General features: G+C 35.8%; 1 protein-coding gene and 1 non-coding gene across 2 annotated transcripts in view; one reads left to right on the top strand and one right to left on the bottom strand.

Annotated features, from left to right (window-relative positions):
* Positions 1–6,479: 6,479 nt before the first annotated feature.
* LOC137647064 (uncharacterized) overlaps positions 6,480–22,500 on the bottom strand; it is a 66,010-nt gene continuing 49,989 nt past the window's right edge. Inside the window, exons 2-9 of the mRNA XM_068380227.1 lie at positions 18,898–19,008; positions 17,389–17,509; positions 16,254–16,423; positions 13,805–13,976; positions 13,106–13,301; positions 12,119–12,248; positions 10,949–11,094; positions 6,480–10,542 (exon numbers count right to left, since the gene is read on the bottom strand). Coding sequence (XP_068236328.1) covers positions 6,940–10,542; positions 10,949–11,094; positions 12,119–12,248; positions 13,106–13,301; positions 13,805–13,976; positions 16,254–16,423; positions 17,389–17,509; positions 18,898–18,949 — 4,590 coding nt within the window. The 5' untranslated portion in view covers positions 18,950–19,008 and the 3' untranslated portion in view covers positions 6,480–6,939. The remainder of the gene's footprint in view (positions 10,543–10,948; positions 11,095–12,118; positions 12,249–13,105; positions 13,302–13,804; positions 13,977–16,253; positions 16,424–17,388; positions 17,510–18,897; positions 19,009–22,500) is intronic.
* On the top strand, positions 19,886–19,958 carry TRNAT-AGU (transfer RNA threonine (anticodon AGU)). The gene has a single exon. It is a non-coding gene; the product is annotated as a tRNA-Thr (tRNA).

Consider the following 22,500-nt stretch of genomic DNA (forward strand, 5'->3'; position numbering starts at 1 on the left):
ATTCCATATTTTTGTGGTTATCTGGAAATAGTTTTGTTCGACGAACATTTGTTCTGTCGTCTGGAAGGTCCCTAATTGTTTGCTAGAATCTTTTAAGTCGAAGTCAGCAGTACGGTATTATGATTCACGAATAAAAGTGGCCACTGCTGCATCGAACATGATTGGAATCGTCTCAGCTCAACGGGTATCCGAGTGCATTGATTATTATTATTATTATTATTATTATTATTATTACTTGCTAAGCTACAACCCTAGTTGGAAAAACAGGATGCTATAAGCCTAGGGGATCCAACAGGGAAAGCAGCTCAGTGAGGAAAGGAAACAAGGAAAAATTAAATATTTTGAGAAGAGTAACATTAAAATAAATATCTCCTATATAAGCTTTTAAAACTTTTATTCCCGTGAATAAATCCCTTGATCACTCTAGCAACGGCAGTGAATATTCTGTAAATTTTGTGGTTAATTGATAATTAAAGAGAGCAATAACCGATCTGTTAGTTGTATATTCCTCTCCTCCTATCCCTCCCCATACATTTGTTACCACACATAAAGGTTTTCTATCAACTTTGAAAACCAATGTTATTTTTATTTAATCGTTAATTACTAACTAATGACGACGAGAATCGTTCTGTCTAATTCTCTAAGTTTAGTGATCCTTAAGACCAGCAATGAATTATCTGATCACTTTGAAAGCGATAAATCACAACACTTTAGCAAGTGTTTTTGTGCAACATTGTGTTTTTCTGTCTCTCCCCTTCCATTTGACACCAACTGTCTGTCAACTTTGAATACCAACTTTGAATTTCGAGTTGTTTGTTTTTTAATTATTTAAATACTCAAGAGAACTGTTACATATTGCGCAGCCAACAAATCGTGTCGACACGAGAATAGTTACAGATGGCTTCAAACTGTTGGAACCTAGATTTATGTCTTCTTTAGGCCCCAGAGCCTTTAAATATGCGGCCCCGAGACTATATAATAAGCTCACGCGAAACATTCGAATGATTGAAGACATTAAGGCTTTCAAGAGGAAACTGAAGACTTTCTTATTTCATGAGTCCTTTGACAGTGACGATTTAACAGTAAATGAACAATACGCGATATGAAACGTTAAATACTCTGAACGAACAAGGTAAAACGACAGTGGAGGTCCTGTAATGAGCGGGGTTCCCCTGCTGTATGGGACCGGAAAAACAGCCATCGAAGTAAAGTAAGTAAGTAAGTAATCAACAAAGTATAGAATAAAAAAGATCTGGCTCTGAGCGTCGATACGGGTATCCTCTAGTATTCATATACCGAGTTTCAGATAGATCGGGCAAGTATTAAAGGAGGAGTAGAAATTAGTACCTCGAGAACGATTAATTACTTAATAAATTAATAATCAATTGTCTGACAACTTTCTGTTCGTGATTAGGGAGTACTCTCTTCTAGAGGCTACATACCGAATTTCACCCCGACGCTTATTAACAGTTGTCGAAATTTCATCGCTTCTCACTCTTTAATTAATTACTAATTAGCGAGATAAAATAAAAAAAAAAAAAAAAAAAAAAAAACGCCCAGAGGATCGATAGATACTGATCCATAAAATGTACTTCCCAAATTTCATGGCGATCGGTTCTCGAATAATGGAGAGATCATTATTATTATTATTATTATTATTATTATTATTATTATTATTATTATTATTATTATTATTATTAGATAAGCTACAACTCTAGTTGGAAAAAAAACAGGACGATTTAAGCCCAAGGGCTCCAACAGGGTAAAAATAGTCCAGTGAGGAAAGGAAATAAGGAAATAAATAAACTATATGGGCAGTAATGAACAACAAGAACTAAAAAAAATGAGTAACGCCTTGACAGACCTTCACCCCGTGAAATAATGGAACCATAGTAAAATAAAGATATCGTTTGATACTGGGAGAGTTAAGTTTTTTTGGGAATTAAAGAACAATTACATTACAACCCGGCCCCCCCCCCCAAGAACTCGCTATTCAGTCACATGCTCCTGATTATTAAATTGGTTCACCGAGGCAGGTTTCCTTCCAAACCTCAAGTCGCAAGATTTTACCATTGTGAATCTTGCAGCCAAATTACATGGCTGGAAAGGAGCCCAGCAAATAGATATCCTTCAGGGAGGAATGTTGCTCAGCTAAATTGATGGGGCTGCGCCCCTGGATGTGTAGGTATCGAGGTAGGACGATTTTGTCATATAAATGGGTGATAGAAATAATTGCAAGGTTATCAAATTAAATAGAATACATGATAGTTATGAATAAACTAGTGGATTTATGAACCAACTTATGCAAGAATATATTAAAGGCCTTTGGGAAAATAGTAATAGGCTACACCTGCTTCAATTTAGCCTTAAAAACCATTATTTATCTGAGAATTAGTTAAGCTTCCGGTAACATCAAAGTTCAATACAAAATGTAACTATATATAAACCTACAGAGTTTTACATCAAACTGCCAAAAAGAAACGTAGGCACTTGGTTAAAATGTAATTTAAAAAATCGAAAAATTGTCATACATTTATGTTATAGGCTACATTCAAAATAGCCGACTTCAACCTCGGTACATTTATTCAAAAGGGTTACACAAAGCTTCAAATCGAGAACAGTACTATTCTAGCATATATTTTTCTTACGCCCTTTGCTGAAATCATTGTCCATCTGACTGGACGCTATGGTTATTTATTCTATTCTGTCCAATGACTACCATTGGTATTGTTTATTTTCTGCACACACGCTCTCCAAAATCAAATGCAAATAGCACCATAATTAATACGGGGGTGTTGCATGATTCCCCTATGCTGTTTCACCTAATTGAAGCTAAAATAATGCTTACAATAAGTGCAGTAACTTATCAGGCTATGTGAACAGAACGTCTTTAGTAATTAAGATTTGCTCTACTTCATACTGTCAACAAATCGCGTCAGGACGAGGGGTTGTTTCAGTTACTGGAGACAAAGCACACTTCGACTTCGGGTTCTAGAAATCTCTAATATATAGTCCCAAGATTGTACAATAACCTCCCCTTTGACATCAGGGAAACAGATGATATAATGTCTTTCAAGAAGTAATGTAATGCTTCATTATATTTTCTGAGTGTAGATTTGACATTTGAAAGACCACGGTGTATAATTCTTAAAATGTTTGCTTAGTGTATTCTACAATAAAATTTGAGTCCTTGGGGAGCATATAGGCTAAGCAGACTTCAAAGTACTGTGATGTTCATGCTCTCATAACCCAATACTCTTAAAAAGACAAATGTGAACTAATTCGACAAATGTGAACTAATTCTCCGTTACTGGTAACTACCTCGTTTACGGTAGTATGTCAACCACAATTGCCTCATCTACATAATGTACCATCGATTTTTCAAGGTATTAAGACACAATTTATAAATTAAAAACAACGGAGACCCAAGAGTAATCTGTGGAACACCAAACACGAGAGGTTTAACCTGCGCCAAAAAGACACCTGTTCTGCAAATGGTCACCTATATGGGTCGTAAATACTGTATTACTGTTATCTTCTTGATATCCATAAAACCTTGATCGACATACCTTGACAATCACCATTACTTCTTATGAAGAACGTTTTCGAATACCAGAATTGGGAATCTCAATATTTTTGTTTTCGGTTTAGCGTCAACCACTTCACAACACACACACCACGAATGGACCCCATACTACTGAGAGTGCTAGCTGCTGGTAAAACGGTGTTGCTAAACAAGTTTCCGTCATTTGTAACATTAGTAAAGGTCTTCCTTTGAAACGGCTCCCATTTTGCTTGTGATTATGCCAGTTTAAGTTTGATTTATCTACAGTACTATGCAATTCTTTTCAGTTTCACATTTTCAATATCTCGTCTCAATGGGTCTGTTAAAAGTCGTGAAGTAGGCCTATACTAAATTCCAAAATTTTAGTTGATTGGATAAACTTAAAGTACAAGAGGCAATTATATTTCAGCATTATCTCCGTTTTCACAATTCAATATAAAAATAAACAAAATACAATTTGCTATTTATTACCCATCATACATCGTTAAAATGACAGAATTCTTTCGAAGCCTCAAAGTATAACACTGCTCAGTAGTAACTGAATTAAAGAAAATTATTAATAAACATCAGCAAATATTTCGGTAATCTTTAATTTCCGATAAATTCTAGACCATTTTCTGTATTTTTCATATAGATAAGATATAATTATAGAACATTATCTTACACTAGTTTAAGCTGTAACATTACCCACATTTCTGCATTAGTTTTGTAATATATTTGCCATTTTGGTCCAGATCTTGACTTCCTGTTAAACCAAGATGACAGTCAATCGTACGTAACTGACTGTGCAATTCCAAACACCAACTCAAGTTACCAATACAGTTACACACTTGGTATCCATTGTTCTTTTTTTTCTGCCACTACAAGACAGTGGAATATTAATCTTTCACTCAACAAGGACAATTATGATTTCTGGCTTGTAAATGTGTTTCCGGTCATAAGTCACCTGAAAATATTTATGTATACTGAACAGGAAATTTGTAAACATTGAAGAAATGTCCAGCTATGGGCACTGAAAAATATATTGTTTTTAGAAGAGAGATGTTGCGGCTTGAAGTCAAACAGAAATATAATTTTGGAACAAATGACCAACTTTCTTAGAGAACACAACATAGCCATATGAACAATAATCACTTCCATTTCGGTGGGTTATAGGATATATAAAAGAATTCCATCGAATGTTTTTCCAAATACACGGAAAACTTTGAAATATTGGAAATAAGTCAAATATTAGAATGCTCTAAATTATTTGATATTTTATTTAGCTACCATACACTACAATACAATATATACAGTCGGTCATTATACACATACATACAATGTTATTCAAACCTTAAAATGATAAATAATACTGTCTGTACAACTTTAGTTAAATATTAGTAAATTATTTTAAGTATTTACACGAATAACAAGTCATCATGCTCTTTCGGAAAAAACCACGAATTCGGCGGTTAAAAGATTATTGAAGTCGGCCTAAGATTAATCTTTACAAGGAAAATAAGTGAACCCATTTCTATTGCATTATATACTAAGACCTTTCGATACTAATTTTCCTATTACATTTTTTTTCAATGATCAATATTACAGGAAATATGCTCTTAATTTTCTGGGCTACAGTAAGACCAATTTTATAGCAAAATATACTTTTGATTTTCTGTGCTACTGTACATCTGGCAGTTATTTTAGCCTTCTGGAAGCGTTGTAGACATTATAGAGGCTGTCTGAGAAAAGATCTGGCAGTGATTTTAGCCTTCTGGAAGGGTTGTAAACGAGTAAGACCAATTTCATAGCAAAATATACTTTTGATTTTCTGGGCTGCATCTGGCAGTTATTTTAGCCTTTTGGAAACGATGTAGACGTTATAGAGGCTGTCTGAGAAAAGATCTGGCAGATTTTAGCCTTCTGGAAGGGTTTTAAACGAGTAAGACCAATTTTACAGCAAAATATACTTTTTGGGCTACAGTAAGACCAATCTTATTTATAGCAAAATATGCTTTATATTTTCTGGGCTACAGTGGATGGTGTATCCATGTAACCCACAAAAATCAAAAGAATTTTACTGTAATATTGTCTTTGAATAAATATAATAGGATGTAATCCGGTTTTCCGAGCAATAAACACAACAGATGTATAAGAAGTTTTTAGCAGAAATTTATTTTAGACTATACCAATTTCATGAAATTGTTACTGTACCACAGAAAAAATCGATATCAATAACCATTAGGCCTATTTTCTACCAAAACTTGTTACAGCTAAGTTGCGATTTTTTTAAGGCATTGACAACGCACAACAACATTTTATGTTCAAAATTAACGTCTTTATCGATATAATTTATTTTTTTAAAAGTTCATTCTGGGTAAACTAAACATAGTTCTTTTTCCCTAACAAGACTTTCCACATCATAATGGCTTATGGCAAAGGGTTCACCGTGTAATATTTTGTATTTTTCTTGTTAATCTTCTTCTTAAACCAGCACTTTTTGGACAAAATCTAACACTACTTTCACGAAGAGGTCTAGATTTCATATATCTCATTTCTGTCTTCATGCTTTAAAATATCGCTATTTTGCACAGTCTTTACGTGAAGTCATCGTATTTCAGAACCGTATGAAGCCAAATGTTGCGCTACGATCCTGCTTTCCAATTTATAGAACATCTAAAATAAAGAAACATTTATCGTCTCAAAACTTTGTCGAAATTGTGCAAAACTAGAAATCAATCCATCAGTATCATTGACTCAATGTAATCAAAAGTAATTTTGCTGAACAGTCAGCAACTTGATACAGTTGTGAGTTCCTACATCATTGAATTTTAATATATATATGAATATATATATATATATATATATATATATATATATATATATATATATATATATATATATATATATATATTTGTATATATATGAATGTATCTGAAACTAGTTTAATTTAATCCATATTGCATTGATATTTTGCCTCCTTGCTAAATCTATTTTCGAAAGCAATAGCAGCAAGGAACTTGACATATTTTTTATTTGTACCGAATGGCGTTAACCAGTTGTATAATATTATGTTGTATGTTAGTCTTCGAATAGAAATGATAAGTTAATATTTTTCTGACAGGGCTGATTTCCTTTACAATAAACTCTAAAGAGTGGATCAGCATCTCAACAAACTTCTTTAGAGTGTAACAGGCGAATGCCATTTGAATTACAAACATAATACACACATAAGGTTCCCTTAAATATGATTGTGCAACATGATGAGACACAGAAAACAAGAATCAAGAAGCAGATACCTTTCCCATTTTGTTCAGTGACGTCACGTTGTTGCATCACCTTAACATAAACAAACTTTTAGAATGGAGACAACTTCTTGGAAAAAGCAGAAGAAATCACCCTGATCCTAATGGGATTTTGCCAATGTCTTCATCGTCATTTGTAAAGGAATTATTCACATAAATCGACGAGCTGCCCGTACTGCTGGAATCTGAATGGCGGCGGTCGAGAGAAGCGAGGAAGGCAGGACGGTGAAATGTGGGCTCGTACTTAGAATATTGGTTATTAAAAATTGAGTCCAGTTGCTGAAGAGACGTGGAACGTCTGAAGTTTGGGTTGCTGTGTCTGTAATTTAGGGATGTACTGCTAAAACTCCTGCTGGGCGCTAGAGGCCGGGGTGATCCTACGCTGGCTGTTGAAACAGTGGACGTGGATGATAGAGCCTTACTGTTACCAGATTCACTTGAATCTGTGCTCTGGTACCCCGAGTCTTCCTGTTTCAGTTTAGTCTCTTTTTCCTTACGGTCTAAACTGGCCATATATTGTTGAAGTTGCATGATTGAGATTTTATCTTTGTCCTCCTTGGAATCATCAGCATTTTCTATGATTCTTCTCCAGGTACGCTTAATGCTATCAGCGCCACTTTTCTCCTTGAAGTGTTTTTCTAACTCTGTCTTGGCTTTAAGAGCTAAGGCAATCTCCATACCCTTAGACATATGCTCATTCTCTACACAGTCCTCCGTCATATCTCTCAACTTTGCCAAAAATCCACTCTTCTGTTCTCTGCTCAGAGATGTCTGCCGACGCAGTGATGGGGAACGACCAATGGTTGAAAGTATAAATTCTCCATTAACTATGGCTTCATTGCCAGGTGAACCTGGATCTTCGAAGTTTCCATAACCATTAACAATCTGATGCTCAAGGCTTATCTCCACAGCTTTTCCAAGCGTGTCCCCTTCCTGGTTACCTTTAGATGAAGATGGCGGTGATGATGATGATGATGATGATGATGACGCTGAGCTTTCAAGTGATCCTGATGAGTAAGAACTGAGTTTGGGAACACTGCACTGGGACTCAGAGTCTGCGGCAGTGTTCCCTAGCCCTAAAAAATGTCTAGTATCGTCTTCCTCGTGAAGAGGGGAGAGTCTGTTTGCATCATGTATAGTATGGGCAAGTAGACCATGAAGAATAGATCGAGCTTCTTCTTCTGTCAGTTCAGGAATTGAGCCCCCACTAGATGATCTAGATAGCGATTCTGTGACCATTTTTTTCCTTGACTTTTCAGGTAACTTTGGACGATCAGAGTCAGAATCTGTTTCACATTTCTTGTTTGACTTCTGAGGAAGAGGTGGACGGATATTTTGGCCCTTGGGAGGAAGAACAGGAGAGGTGTCATTGTCTAACATCCTTGTATTTTTTGGTGGTAATGGAGGTCTAATTTCCTTTTGTTCTTTGTTATTGGGACTTGAGCTGCGGAAATTCAGGTTAATGCTTGAACCTGTGACTGGAAGTGGGCTACTACTTACATCAGAGTCTGAGGAGTTCCTCTGAAATTTCATTTCTTGGTAATCCTTGAAGGTTCGCATTTTCTTTTGGGTATCACTGTTATTCACAATATTATTGTTATTTTCGCTAACATTGCTAATGTTATTTAGGTAAAAGGACCCATGGGTTTTTGATGGTGGGTTGGAAAACCTTACAGGAGAATATGAACGATCAGGTGAAACATGCTTGTAATTTCTCATACTCCTGTTGCTACTTCGTGACTCATATATATCTAAAAGACTTTTATCCTTATTCTTACTGGCCTCCCCTGGAAGTGACATTCTTCTTTGGGCTTTCTTTCTCTCAAGGCTACTGTTATCTTTGTTTTCTGATTTTTCATTCTTTTTTACTTTAGGTCTCTCTAAAGAATCTTGAATTATACTTCCATTACGTTGAACCTTTTTGCCTCTTTTCTCCAAGGTATCTTGATCGAACCCTGATGATGGCACTTCATTTTCAGTATTCATGTTATCAACTACTGGTATGGTCACTGTGCAACCAGAATAAACCGGACTTGAGCAAGTTTCTGGAATAGTAACTTCACTAATGTGAGATTCAGGATTACTGTAAATATTGTATGATGCTTCACCTTCAATTCTACTGTCTTTGTCAATATGAATTTCACTTATATTATCTTTAGCCTTTGGTGCCCTTTTCTTTGGTTTCTGTTTACCCTCTCCTGGAAAACGAATCTCCTCATAGGTATGATCCTCCTCATCATCTTTTGCTCCACTCCTGGATCTAACTTTTTCATATGGATTATCATCGCTTTTAGCTATACGAGACATTGTCTTAGCACCAGTGTTCTTATTGAAAATCTGATTTCTTACTGTCATCTCCTCTTCTCTTGGAAGCTGTCTTGATAATGATTTGATTTCAGATTTATTTTTCCTTTTGCGTTCGAGAGAACCTCTTCTGCTAGGTTTTGTGTCTGAGTAAGTACTATCAGAATCGCTTGGTGTCATTTTCGGTACCTTTGATTCAGCTTCACTTAAAAGATCGTTCAAAGAATCATCTTCTGAACCATATGAAGTATTTAGACTATCTTCTGGAAGAATTGGAACTTGCTGACGAGGTCGTCGTGGATTTGAATCATAGTGACGATGTTCATTTTGCCATGACAGTGATCTTGCTATAGTATTCCTTTGCGTCAAGTGCTGACTTTGGGTAATGCTATCTTTGGTTGTATCTCCAGAATTATTAGCAGAGTCTTTAACCTCATGAAATGAAGTGCTCCGCTGGGCATGGGGTTTATTTTTTCTTGGTAACGTTGGAGGCTTGCTGTTTTTCTCTGGCAATGGTGGAGGCAATCCATCCTTTTGTGGTAGGCCTACACGCGAATCAAATACAACATTTTGCTTTTCAGACATTCTTGTGTATGAATTTTTACTTTCCAGTGTTTGTAACCATTTCTGAACTTTTCCTTCACCGTTACCAGTTCCAGATTTATTCTTTTCAACGGTGCTGTCAGGAGAGGCTTCATATTTATTCTTGTTCTTTGATCTGCTTAGACTAGACTTAGGTGAGATAGCTTCGCCAACCCTCTTCATTCTATTGAAAGTAGCCATCATTTCTTGCCTGAAATTCTCAAAAGTATTGTTCAAATCTGTGAGTCTCTTGCCATCTCTCAATACGCTCCTAAGCATAGATGGCTTAATAAGTTCAGGGAAATCATCATCTGGTTCATTGGGTGACTCAATACGGGCATTGATGGGCTTTGGAGGGGGCGGTTTAGTAGTACGTGTTTTTGGGCTATGAAATCCATACACACCTTCGACTGGTGGAAGTCTTGGTTTTAGATCTAAGGTTCTTATGATTTCGCTAACTATGCTCTGGCCTTGACTGTTGACCCTTCGGGCCAGCTTCTTCAGCGTCGAGCTTCTGCTATCACTTTCGCGGGATTTGCGTTCCAAAGAATCACTCTGGATGCTGTGGTCGCTCGAGTACTTGGTCTCCTCCTCTGCCGATTCGTTTTGGTCCAGTTCATCAATGACGAGCGTCATCTGGCTGCATGTCCCAGTAGACCTGCTCAGGGGCCTAGAAGGGTGCTCATAGTCTTCCTCTTGAATATCGACCAGGCTTGGCTGATACATCTTCATTTTCATCTTACTCTTAGCAATTGTGATCATTTCTCGAATCCTCTCTAAGAACTCGAGCGCCGCTGGCGGAGGAGACTGGAATAATAGAAATAGACTTATTTATATTTTTAGTTTTAGTTGAAAAGGAATAGTTTGATTATTATACAAAATTTTTTATTAGCTATTTGGTGAAATATTATACATCTAAATGTAAATAAATCTCCTTCTAAGTAAAATTAAATAAGTATTAAAGTTATCTGTATGATGAACGTATTATATAAGAAGTAGCATCAATACAATATGGAATTCATATGATCAGTTTAAAATATGCGCATAAGATTTCTCTCCTTTTAATAAATAAGAGTAACGAAATTTTAAATGGATTTTTTTCAATTGCATGAATCTTTATGTTTCTCAAAGTCTTTAACTATGAGTCAAAACCTCATTCCACTGAACAACCGCTTCAGCACAATATTGAAGACCTAAATCCACCCTTCCTCACCTGTAACATTTCTGGTTCGAAATATGCAGGGTTGAAATAAAGCTTTTTCTTGGCCTGAGCTGCGTGAATATCGACTGGAGTCCCACTTCCTTCTGCAGAAGTCCCAATATGGACAGGACGAGACTCACTTGCTCTGACATTTTCACCTTCAGGAAGGGGGAAGAGAAAAAGGATGAAATGCTGTATTGATAGAATGTAGGTTATTTTCAGTCATACAAAGGACTTCAACTGTATTTGAATTTTACAAAGAAAAACTGACATTGTCACTTTTAGAGATAAAATAATCAGTGAAATGCAAGAGATAAAATATGATGCATTGATAGAATGTTAGTTATTTCCAAAAATAAAAATGATTCCGACTGAAATTTGGATTTTATAAAGAAAAATTAAAATAAGCCTATCACGTTACAGTAACAGTATAATAAAAAAAAATAGAATATTTCATCAATTACGTGAAATTAATCAAGAAGCAAAGTCAATTGTGGAAAATCAGATTCGGAAAGCATCATTGATACTCCAGGCCCATAAAAAAAGTTTCAGAGAAATATTCGCAAATAAATCTATTGGCACTGGAGAAACACTTGAATAATGAATAATCAGCAACAATTTATAGGTAAAATATCTGTAAAGGCAATCTTGATAAAACTGAAAATATTGAGACAATATGATTTCGGAGTAATATTTATGTCCTGTACATACAGTGTATATATATATATATATATATATATATATATATATATATATATATATATGTATATATATATATATTTATATATATATATATATATATATATATATATATATATATATATATATACATATATATATATATATTTATATATATATTTATATATATGTGTATATATATATATATATATATATATATATATATATGTATGTATATATATATATATATATATATATATATATATATATATATATACTGTATATATATATATATATATATATATATATATATATATATATATATATATATATATATATATATATAAACCTAATAGAAATATGGCAGGTTTTCAGGTATAAAATTATTAAAAATATAAATATGAAAATGATGAACTTCATAATAACAAACATGAAAAACAAATAGATTAATGTATAAGAAAATTAGACAGGTACATATGAAAATCAGCTATTCTAGTTCCTCACCTAGCGTCTCTACCACGCCAAGATGTGACCTAGGAGCTCTCTCTAGGCCGTCCGAAGGTTCGTGACACGTCCCTCTCCCTACGCCCTCTCCATGTACTACAGCCGTAGTGAAGGTTACACCGTTGCGCTCCTGCAGAAGGAGAAAGGAATTAGGCCCTTCATCCAGTTCGCTTTAAGGGGATGGAATATTGACATCGTAATTATGTTAAAGGGAGTGAAAGAGACATGCTGCACAATCTGTATACAGCAGGTGTGTTTTTTTCTGATCTTTGAAAAATACATTGAAATTTGATGACTGTATATGACATTTTCGGTAAGTAAAGAAATATAATGTTTATTTATCAGCAAATTGATAATTTAGTGCAGAATACGTATGTCCATATGAGTGGCTTAATTTACTGACTTTCATGAATGCATTTTTATTATTTCAGTTTATTACAAGCTCACATATACGAATTGCTAAGACAAGGAAAAGATGTTTTGAATTTTATGGGAAAAATTTTAAAAGTTACCGAAATAATGAATTTTAAGGAAAGATAATAAAATTGTGTAAAAGTTATAAATACAAAAATTTATACAATTTGAATATTAATTTGTAATAAGAAAGGTATAAGTTGCTGAAATAATGAAATTTTGAGAAAGAGAAAACAAATAATCACGTAAAAATTACGAATCAAAAGACGTATGCGACTTGATTAATGTTTTCGGGAATAAAAAATAAAGTAAAAGTTGTTAAATTAAAGTGAGAAAAAAGAAACGTAAAACTTACGAATCAAAAGACGTATATGATTTAAACATTAAAACACTTATTGGAATAAGTAGCGCTTCTCGACAATCAGATCAACATTAATGAATAAAAATGTCATGTAAAAATTACGAATCAAAAGACGTATATGATTTAAACATTAAAAAAAAAAAAATGGGAATAAGTAGCCATTCTCGACACTCAGTCCAACATAGTTATAGGCAATGATTAATTAAAGTTACCCTGTTTGCCCTTCTTGCCCTTGAAGCCATGGAAAGGTCAACTATATCCTCGTGATCAGAGTCATCCTCAGAAGACACAAGTGACGGCTTGGCACTGGCTCTCCCGGAGCGTCTGTCTCCAGGCCCTGTTCCTCCTCCTCCTCCACCGCCTCTCCCTTTGGAGTGACCCCGGAGGCCTTCTTCGGCTAATTTGCTCCTGGGGAAGGGGAAAAAAAAGGTCAGGGTGTTGCTTTTCCTGAATTCTTGATTTCTGACATAGTTTTTAATTGATAGTAATTTTTTGTATATTTATATTTTTCAATTTACTATTTATAACTATTTAAAGAGCCTTATATAACAAGTTTTTTTTTATATTGTTCCTAGTTTTTTTATTACTATTTTTTTTTGTATATTTATCTATTTTTATTCGGATATTTATCTTTGATATGTAACTGTTTTTATCATAAAATGGTGTTATATTGTAACAAATAGTCTTCGTATGTTAATTCTTTTTTATTGGTTCTATTAACAGGTTAGTTTACCGATAATAATAATAATGATAATAATAATAATAATAATAATAACAATAATAATAATAATAATCTAACCCTCTTAAAACCACTGCGCCACTCACCTCCATCTCTTACACAGTCTCCTGTCCTTCCTGGACATAAAGTCCGCCCCCCCCCCAAAAAAAAAAAAAAAAAAATCTCCACTGACCTGTTGTGAGCTCTCCGCTTTCTTCTTCTCACTTTGATGTATATTGTCATGGCCACGAAGTACGTGATTGCTAGACAAGTCACGACGAGGCCTATGATGACCCCTTCGCTGGACGTTAGGCCCGAGGCTCCAACGCCTCGCACGGGGGAGGATACGGCCGTCTCGCCTGCCCCTGTCGGTGAAGTAGGTATAGGATAGGTGGCTTGAAGCGTTACACAAAAAATGATTTTGTTATTGAAGCGACAGAAAATCAGTAGAGATCTATGAGTGCTTATTGTTTGAATGTTATTTTGTTTTGAGTGAAGGAAACATTTGGATGATTGATATTATTAATGATAATAAAATTAACAGCAATAAAAACAATAACAACAACAATAATAATAATCCATCCATCCATATACCAAAGGCACTTCCCCCAATTTTGGGGGGTAGCCGACATCAACAAGAACGAAACAAAAAAGGGGACCTCTACTCTCTATGTTCCTCCAGCCTAACCAGGGATTCAGCCGAGTTCAGCTGGTACTGCTAGGGTGCCACAGCCCAACCTCCCACATTTCCACCACAGATGAAGCTTCATACTGCTGAGTCCCCTACTGCTGCTACCTCCGCGGTCATCTAAGGCACCGGAGGAAGCAGCAGGGCCTACCGGAACTGCGTCACAATCGCTCGCCATTCATTCCTATTTCTAGCACGCTCTCTTGCCTCTCTCACATCTATCCTCCTATCACCCAGAGCTTTCTTCACACCATCCATCCACCCAAACCTTGGCCTTCCTCTTGTACTTCTCCCATCAACTCTTGCATTCATCACCTTCTTTAGCAGACAGCCATTCTCCATTCTCTCAACATGGCCAAACCACCTCAACACATTCATATCCACTCTAGCTGCTAACTCATTTCTTACACCCGTTCTCACCCTCACCACCTCGTTCCTGACCCTATCTACTCGAGATACACCAGCCATACTCCTCAGACACTTCATCTCAAACACATTCAATTTCTGTCTCTCCATCACTTTCATTCCCCACAACTCCGATCCATACATCACAGTTGGTACAATCACTTTCTCATATAGAACTCTCTTTACATTCATGCCCAACCCTCTATTTTTTACTACTCCCTTAACTGCCCCCAACACTTTGCAACCTTCATTCACTCTCTGACGTACATCTGCTTCCACTCCACCATTTGCTGCAACAACAGACCCCAAGTACTTAAACTGATCCACCTCCTCAAGTAACTCTCCATTCAACATGACATTCAACCTTGCACCACCTTCCCTTCTCGTACATCTCATAACCTTACTCTTACCCACATTAACTCTCAACTTCCTTCTCTCACACACCCTTCCAAATTCTGTCACTAGTCGGTCAAGCTTCTCTTCTGTGTCTGCTACCAGTACAGTATCATCTGCAAACAACAACTGATTTACCTCCCATTCATGATCATTCTCGTCTACCAGTTTTAATCCTCGTCCAAGCACTCGAGCATTCACCTCTCTCACCACTCCATCAACATACAAGTTAAACAACCACGGCGACATCACACATCCCTGTCTCAGCCCCACTCTCACAGGAAACCAATCGCTCACTTCATTTCCTATTCTAACACATGCTTTACTACCTTTGTAGAAACTTTTCACTGCTTGCAACAACCTTCCACCAACTCCATATAACCTCATCACATTCCACATCGCTTCCCTATCAACTCTATCATATGCTTTCTCCAGATCCATAAACGCAACATGCACCTCCTTACCTTTTGCTAAATATTTCTCGCATATCTGCCTAACTGTAAAAATCTGATTCATACAACCCCTACCTCTTCTAAAACCCCCCTGTAATTCCCAGATTGCATTCTCTGTTTTATCCTTAATCCTATTAATCAGTACTCTACCATACACTTTTCCAACTACACTCAACAAACTAATACCTCTTGAATTACAACACTCATGCACATCTCCCTTACCCTTATATAGTGGTACAATACATGCACAGACCCAATCTACTGGTACCATTGACAACACAAAACACACATTAAACAATCTCACCAACCATTCAATTACAGTCACACCCCCTTCCTTCAACATCTCAGCTTTCACACCATCCATACCAGATGCTTTTCCTACTCTCGTTTCATCTAGTGCTCTCCTCACTTCCTCTATTGTAATCTCTCTCTCATTCTCATCTCCCATCACTGGCACCTCAATAATAATAATAATAATAATAATAATAATAATAATAATAATAATAATAATAATAATAATAAACACTTCATAATGATTTAAAACCTGGAAAATCACAGGCTGACTGACATCTGTCAACAATTCAATCCACAGTTAAAATTTCAGCCCTAGGTCTATAAAATCACAAGCTCACCAAACTAACTAAAAACCTTCATTGCAAAATCATGAACTGACTTCATTTATAGAAAAGGATAGTCCTAAGTACCTGGACTTCCCGCTACCCTAAAGGCGAGACAGGGCGTGAACACGGGGGTATCTGGTTTGGCGGCGTCCCTGCAGATGAGAGTGACCTTCACCAAGCGTCCTTCGGCTGCTATGCGAGCCGATTCCTCTCCCACCCACTGGACGTAGGTACGGCCTCCGTCGCGAAATAACCTGAAGGAGAATGAATGAATGAGTGGTTGATATTGGTCGAGCATTATAAAATCGATGGTCATATTACCTGAAGAGGAATTAATTTATACGGGTGACTATGCTGTTGATTATCGTAATTCTTATCAATGGTTTTGAACGTTAGTGATGATGTCTGTTTGTAATGTTTTATATATACTGTATATATATATATATATATTATGTATATATATATATATATATATATATATATATATATATATATATATATATATATATATATATATATATAAAAGATGTCTCATTCTGTCCTTTCTGTAAGTTGTGTTAGTCATATTTGTATATTTTCTTTTAATCTATTCATTTCCTCTCTCTCTCTCTCTCTCTCTCTCTCTCTCTCTCTCTCTCTCTCTCTCTCTCACTTCTTGAGTTACAGTACTTCATTTCTTCTCCTTTTGCTCTTATTGAAGAAGACCTAATTCATCTTTCTAACAAATTAAAGTAGCGCTCACGCGTGTGTGTGTATGTGTATTTGTGTGTGCGTGTGTGCGTGTCCGTTTGTAGATAAAGACGCAATGATAAGATAAAGGCTCTGGCTATATGGGACAGAATGTAAGTGAAGAATGGTTCATGTAGACATGAAACGGTTTAGATTGGAAAGGCCACATTGAGATCTATCTTGGATATTGTTCGAAATTCCTACTGGGAAAAGATTGAAAGGTATTTGAACATTGTTGTTTTCTTATTCAAGTTTTTACTAAAAGATATAGTTGGAATGGCAAGAGAGAACTTCAAGAAATTATTCAATGATGATAATAAAAATAAAATTAAGAATAGGAACAGTAATAATAATAATAATAATAATAATAATATTTTAGTTTTCACATCAAAGGCTCGTATATGATCATATATATATATATATATATATATATATATATATATATATATATATATATATATATATATATATATATATAAGTTTCACTCACCTAAAAGGGGGTTCCAATGTGCTGGTGTTGGCCATGTTCTTCCACCCAGCAGGAGTGAGGATACTGCCCTTAGTGACGACACACACCGGAGACATGAGCGGCGTGCCCCCATGCTGTAGGCCTATATAGATTGGATAGTTGTGTTCTTTAGTATAAAGGAAAAAGGACCTGAATCTGACAAGGTAGAGTTGGAGACAGGAATTCAAGGTGCTCCCTTACTGCAGCCAAACGGACAACTGATGTCATCTCTCCCTACATTATAATTTTGGTTATTCGTCACGTAGTAAGGGTGTGACAGGGTGTACTTCCTCAGAGAGTGGTGTGCCAAAAATTCCTGTGTCCAACTGTACCTTAACCAAAAGTGATACAACTTAAGTAAGATTGGAAAAATCAAACCCTTGGAAGTGTGCTCGAACTGACACTGATTTGTTAGTGCCAATAGATGGCGTTACTAAAACCCTTTCGTTTTAATGTTAACAAAAGTAAACGACAATCTTTCATATTTTTCTTATATTGTCTTTGTCTTGGATACGATCTATCAAAAAAGTGATATTGCTGTATTAAGGATAAAAATTAAGACGGGTATGCAGTATCATTTAGCACCTATGTGCCAAACTTTGCACCAAGTATCCAGTGTTGGTAGCAAGACATTGCGTTCTCTTGTCATTGCCTGTAAGCGGAGGGCGTGGCATAGTTGGTGAATTGCTGGAGGCTTATACCGGATATTCACTTCAATACCTAAATTTATTTATTTAAAATTGGTAACTATTTTATAATCTTATGCCTCTATCTGACTTATATTTACTCTCATCTGTTCCTTTCATTTATCACAATGTGATTAATCTGTTTCTTGGAAAATTGCTAAGAAAATAAAAAATACTTTGACTTGTTCACATCATGTCAGTATTCCATTCTTTTGCAAGGAATTCAAGGGAACGAAAGGCCTCATGTGGGCATCTAGACTCGGCCTAACCTACGTGGCATAAATGTCTGAAGAATAATAAAAATTATATAAACCAGCACTGAAACTTAAATTCGAGAGAATTAGTAATTCGGGACGTTATACGTGTCTTTCAAAATGGATACAATTTCACAGTAATGGCGAAAACATGCATTTTTAAACTGTACCATAACAAGTTATGTAAATTCATATTCTCTACACGACACTAATAAACATCTTATCTTACTGTATTTTCACAAGAGCATAAAATGTAGTTCGACAATACAATTAATCTTATTATATTAAAATATTTACTGGAATTGATTATCAGATTTTATATCGCGGTCGATTTTAAGACTAAAATACAGGTCACATTTTAATTTAAGATTTTAATTGAACAAAGCGCACGCATATGCATATAAACATGAATATACTGTACAGACACACACACACACACACACACACACACACACACACATATATATATATATATATATATATATATATATATATATATGTATGTGTGTGTGTGTGTGTGTATAAAACGAGTATATCGCGTGTATACAAACCTAGGAGTGCTACTTCTGCCGTGGGGTGGACCAACTGATGCTTGAGAGGCATGAAGACATAAGGAATCTTTTCAGCTCCGGTACTGCTCACGAAATCCGCCAAGACGCATTCTGCAATAAGAAAAAATAAGTGTGTTCATGGGGGTCTTTTGTCTATAAGTCTTTAATGTAATGATACACACACAGACACAGACAGACAGACAGACAGACACACACACACACACACACACACACATATATATATATATATATATATATATATATATATATATATATATATATATATATCATCATCACCATTATCAGCCGTTACTAGTCCACTACAGATTGGTGATGGAGGGAGATTTTGGTCTCATCGCTCACAGCAAACCCACCTAGTATGGGTGACCCTGACTAGTAATGCTTTGCTGATCATGGTGATACACAAGCCCTTTTCCGTCAGAAAAAGGGGCTTATTTCAAGGCAACTTGACAGATAACAAATATAGATTAATATCATGTACTGAACAAATATTAAAATTCAATACAAAGATATAAAAACGAAAGAATTCCTACACATTTTGGGAAGATGGGGAAAACTGATTAAGAAAAAGGAATACTCTTGTTCTTAATGAAGCTTTCAGGCAAAATTAAAACAGCCACGTGTTCTGGCATCCGTCGCCATCTTGGCGTCCATCTTAGAATCACGAATTTGGCACAAGTTGCGAGTCACTATATGCCGGAGACACCGCCTACAAGACACTTGTGATTAGGCTACATAATGTTCGTGAAGGATAATCAGTTGTACTCACCTGGTTATAAGGTTTAATGATTCACATATAGAAAATCACTTTCGAAATACTTTTTTGTTCTTCGTTTCCATGCTCCTCTCTTTCAGTTTTTAATATTTGTGGACATTTTTTTGACACGGAAATGATTCACATGAAATTTTCGATTATTTGAAGTGAAAATGTCCTTTTCTCTCTTACTTTCTCTAACTTTCACATGTAGCCTTCATAGCTCAGTGGCTAGAGCGCTGGTCTAGTAAACCAGAGGCCGGGAGTTCGATCCTCCCTGAAGGCAACAACGAGGAACTTATTTGTTACTCGCTGATTAGTTCTTCTTGTCCTTCGATGTTCTAGCGTTCTGTTTACGAAATGAGTCCTGGACAATCATAACCGCTGAAGTTTACTTGAAAACTATACGCCTTTTAGTTGACTTAAATCATATATTACATTATTGGTATTTTATTGCTGGATGTCGAAGTTATGTGTAAGGAGAGAGAGAGAGAGAGAGAGAGAGAGAGAGAGAGAGAGAGAGAGAGAGGTATGCATATTATACCACATGTGAGGCGTGATTAATGCTTCGCCAGTATGTAGGCTATACCGTCACAACTTATATTAATAAGAAATTGGAAGGCGTTAACGAAGCAGTCCTCCGACTCGCCATATGATTATTATTCTCTCTCTCTCTCTCTCTCTCTCTCTCTCTCTCTCTCTCTCTCTCTCTCTCTCTCTCTCTCTCTCTCTCTCTATATATATATATATATATATATATATGTATATATATATATATATATATATATATATGCAAGTCCTCTAATTTCTATCAGATAATAGTCAAACATAAATAATAATAATAATAATAACTTCACAGGCATAACACAAGAACTAAATAAAACTCATCTTCGGATCGGCGTGAAAAATCCAAGCGAAGAGCCGTGCCTTAAGATATTTAATTAAGGTAATAGGACGCGAGTTTAATGGCAAACACTTTTATATGGCATCACCAGAAGATATTACGAACATGGTAATTATATAATTGAAACCCATGGGGTATAGCGGGACATGCCTTGGAGATGTGACGTTGATGATATTCGAGCAGAGAGAGAGAGAGAGAGAGAGAGAGAGAGAGAGAGAGAGAGAGAGAGAGAGAGAGAGAGAGAGAGAGTTCTAAGTTAATTTGCAGTTGATGTTTCAACCCTTAATACCACACTATGGATAGATCTATGATTGCAGTAAAATATCGTATGAGAGAGAGAGAGAGAGAGAGAGAGAGAGAGAGAGAGAGAGAGAGAGAGAGAGAGAGAGAGAGAGAGAGAGAGAGAGAGAGGGGGGGGAATCTTGGAAGTACACCCTGAACATTTCAATTCCCCTTGTGAAGGAAAAAGGTTCACACCAATTAATTCGATCATCGCTATTTTCATTACAGTCACATCTCGAACTCGCTTCGCCTACCAAGTCAATTCGAACGCAAATTATAGTCTTCAGTGACCCTGACGGTTTGAGAAGGTCACTCGTATCTGGTGACCTCAAGAATATCTTTTTTTACCGTACGGAGAATAAGACTTGGGAACGGAAACCTGCAGTTCAAAATGTACCAATTTCTTTATAAAAAGTAGAATGGTAAATACTTTTAGTGTAGATAAAATAGTTTTTAAAAACTTCTGTTTAAAAAGTATTTATAAATCAATATGTTTGTAATTTTGAAACATATTTCGATGCAATTGTGAATACATGTTGACAAAAAAATTATTCATGTAAATATATTATGATATATAGGCTATACAATATTATAGAATGTAAAAATTGTAAATGTATATTTCTTAATGAAAGCAAAAACCAATTCCTTTATAACTTTTGCTCTGAAGGTAACAAAGGAGTCTGCTTTGTATGATTTACAGTACACGTAGTACACTATGGCGGACACAATAGTCAACAACAACACTGACCTTAGAATTATATTTAATGTGTTAATATGTGTAGAAGCTTTTGTCTTCCTGAGTGGTATGGTTCTTCAGCTGAAGAGATCTACCATCCAAATAGAAAAAAAAACCTTTATGTTTATTCATGAAACACACTTATTAAAAGAAATGTGGTTGTTTACTCTTTAATTCCAAGTCACGTATCCTGATCTCTAACGTATAATCTCCTGTAACAGACTAAGCCAACTAACGAAAGAATTCCACTACTTCAGGATAGGCGCCTTCATCAACTACCTTCTCCTATTGGCCATTCACGTCACACACCCGAAGGGTAAAGCTAGCAGGGCGGATAATCTCGCACCCTTTGGCATTACCTGCTAAACACCTGGGAGAATATCTAATATTCTGAACGGTATTCTCCATTTCACGGTTGAATAAATAATCAGTCTTGCTTTCTTGCATACAGATTTCCTGAGAAGTGGACGAAGGTCTGAAATAGTTGGTTGATTCATTTAATTATTTGTCAAAGCCTCACTAATGGTTGATCTATTTACCTGTGGATGGCGAAGGGTTTTTTACTGTTTACTGAGGATTCTTATTTCTTAACACTTGGCAAAGTTTGTAACAGTTTTGCTAGGGGCTGGTTTAACTTAGCAATAGGTGGCCATGGGTTCTAATAGTTTTTTAAGTGCATTGATGATGTTGAAAACAAATCGAAGGGCGATCATATTAATAAAAACAATTCACACAATATTTTGACTGCACAGAATCTTCTACCGTCGAGAGTTCATCCTTTCACAATACTGACGTCAAACAACATAGCTGTTAAAAATATTGAGCATAAATTTTGACCGTATAAGAGTGCCGCTTGAGGTTGACTAAGGTTTATGGCTATTGGGAAAATGTTTCAAATAATAGGCT

Source organism: Palaemon carinicauda, chromosome 9 (assembly GCF_036898095.1).
Source record: "Palaemon carinicauda isolate YSFRI2023 chromosome 9, ASM3689809v2, whole genome shotgun sequence".
NCBI lineage: Eukaryota > Metazoa > Arthropoda > Malacostraca > Decapoda > Palaemonidae > Palaemon > Palaemon carinicauda.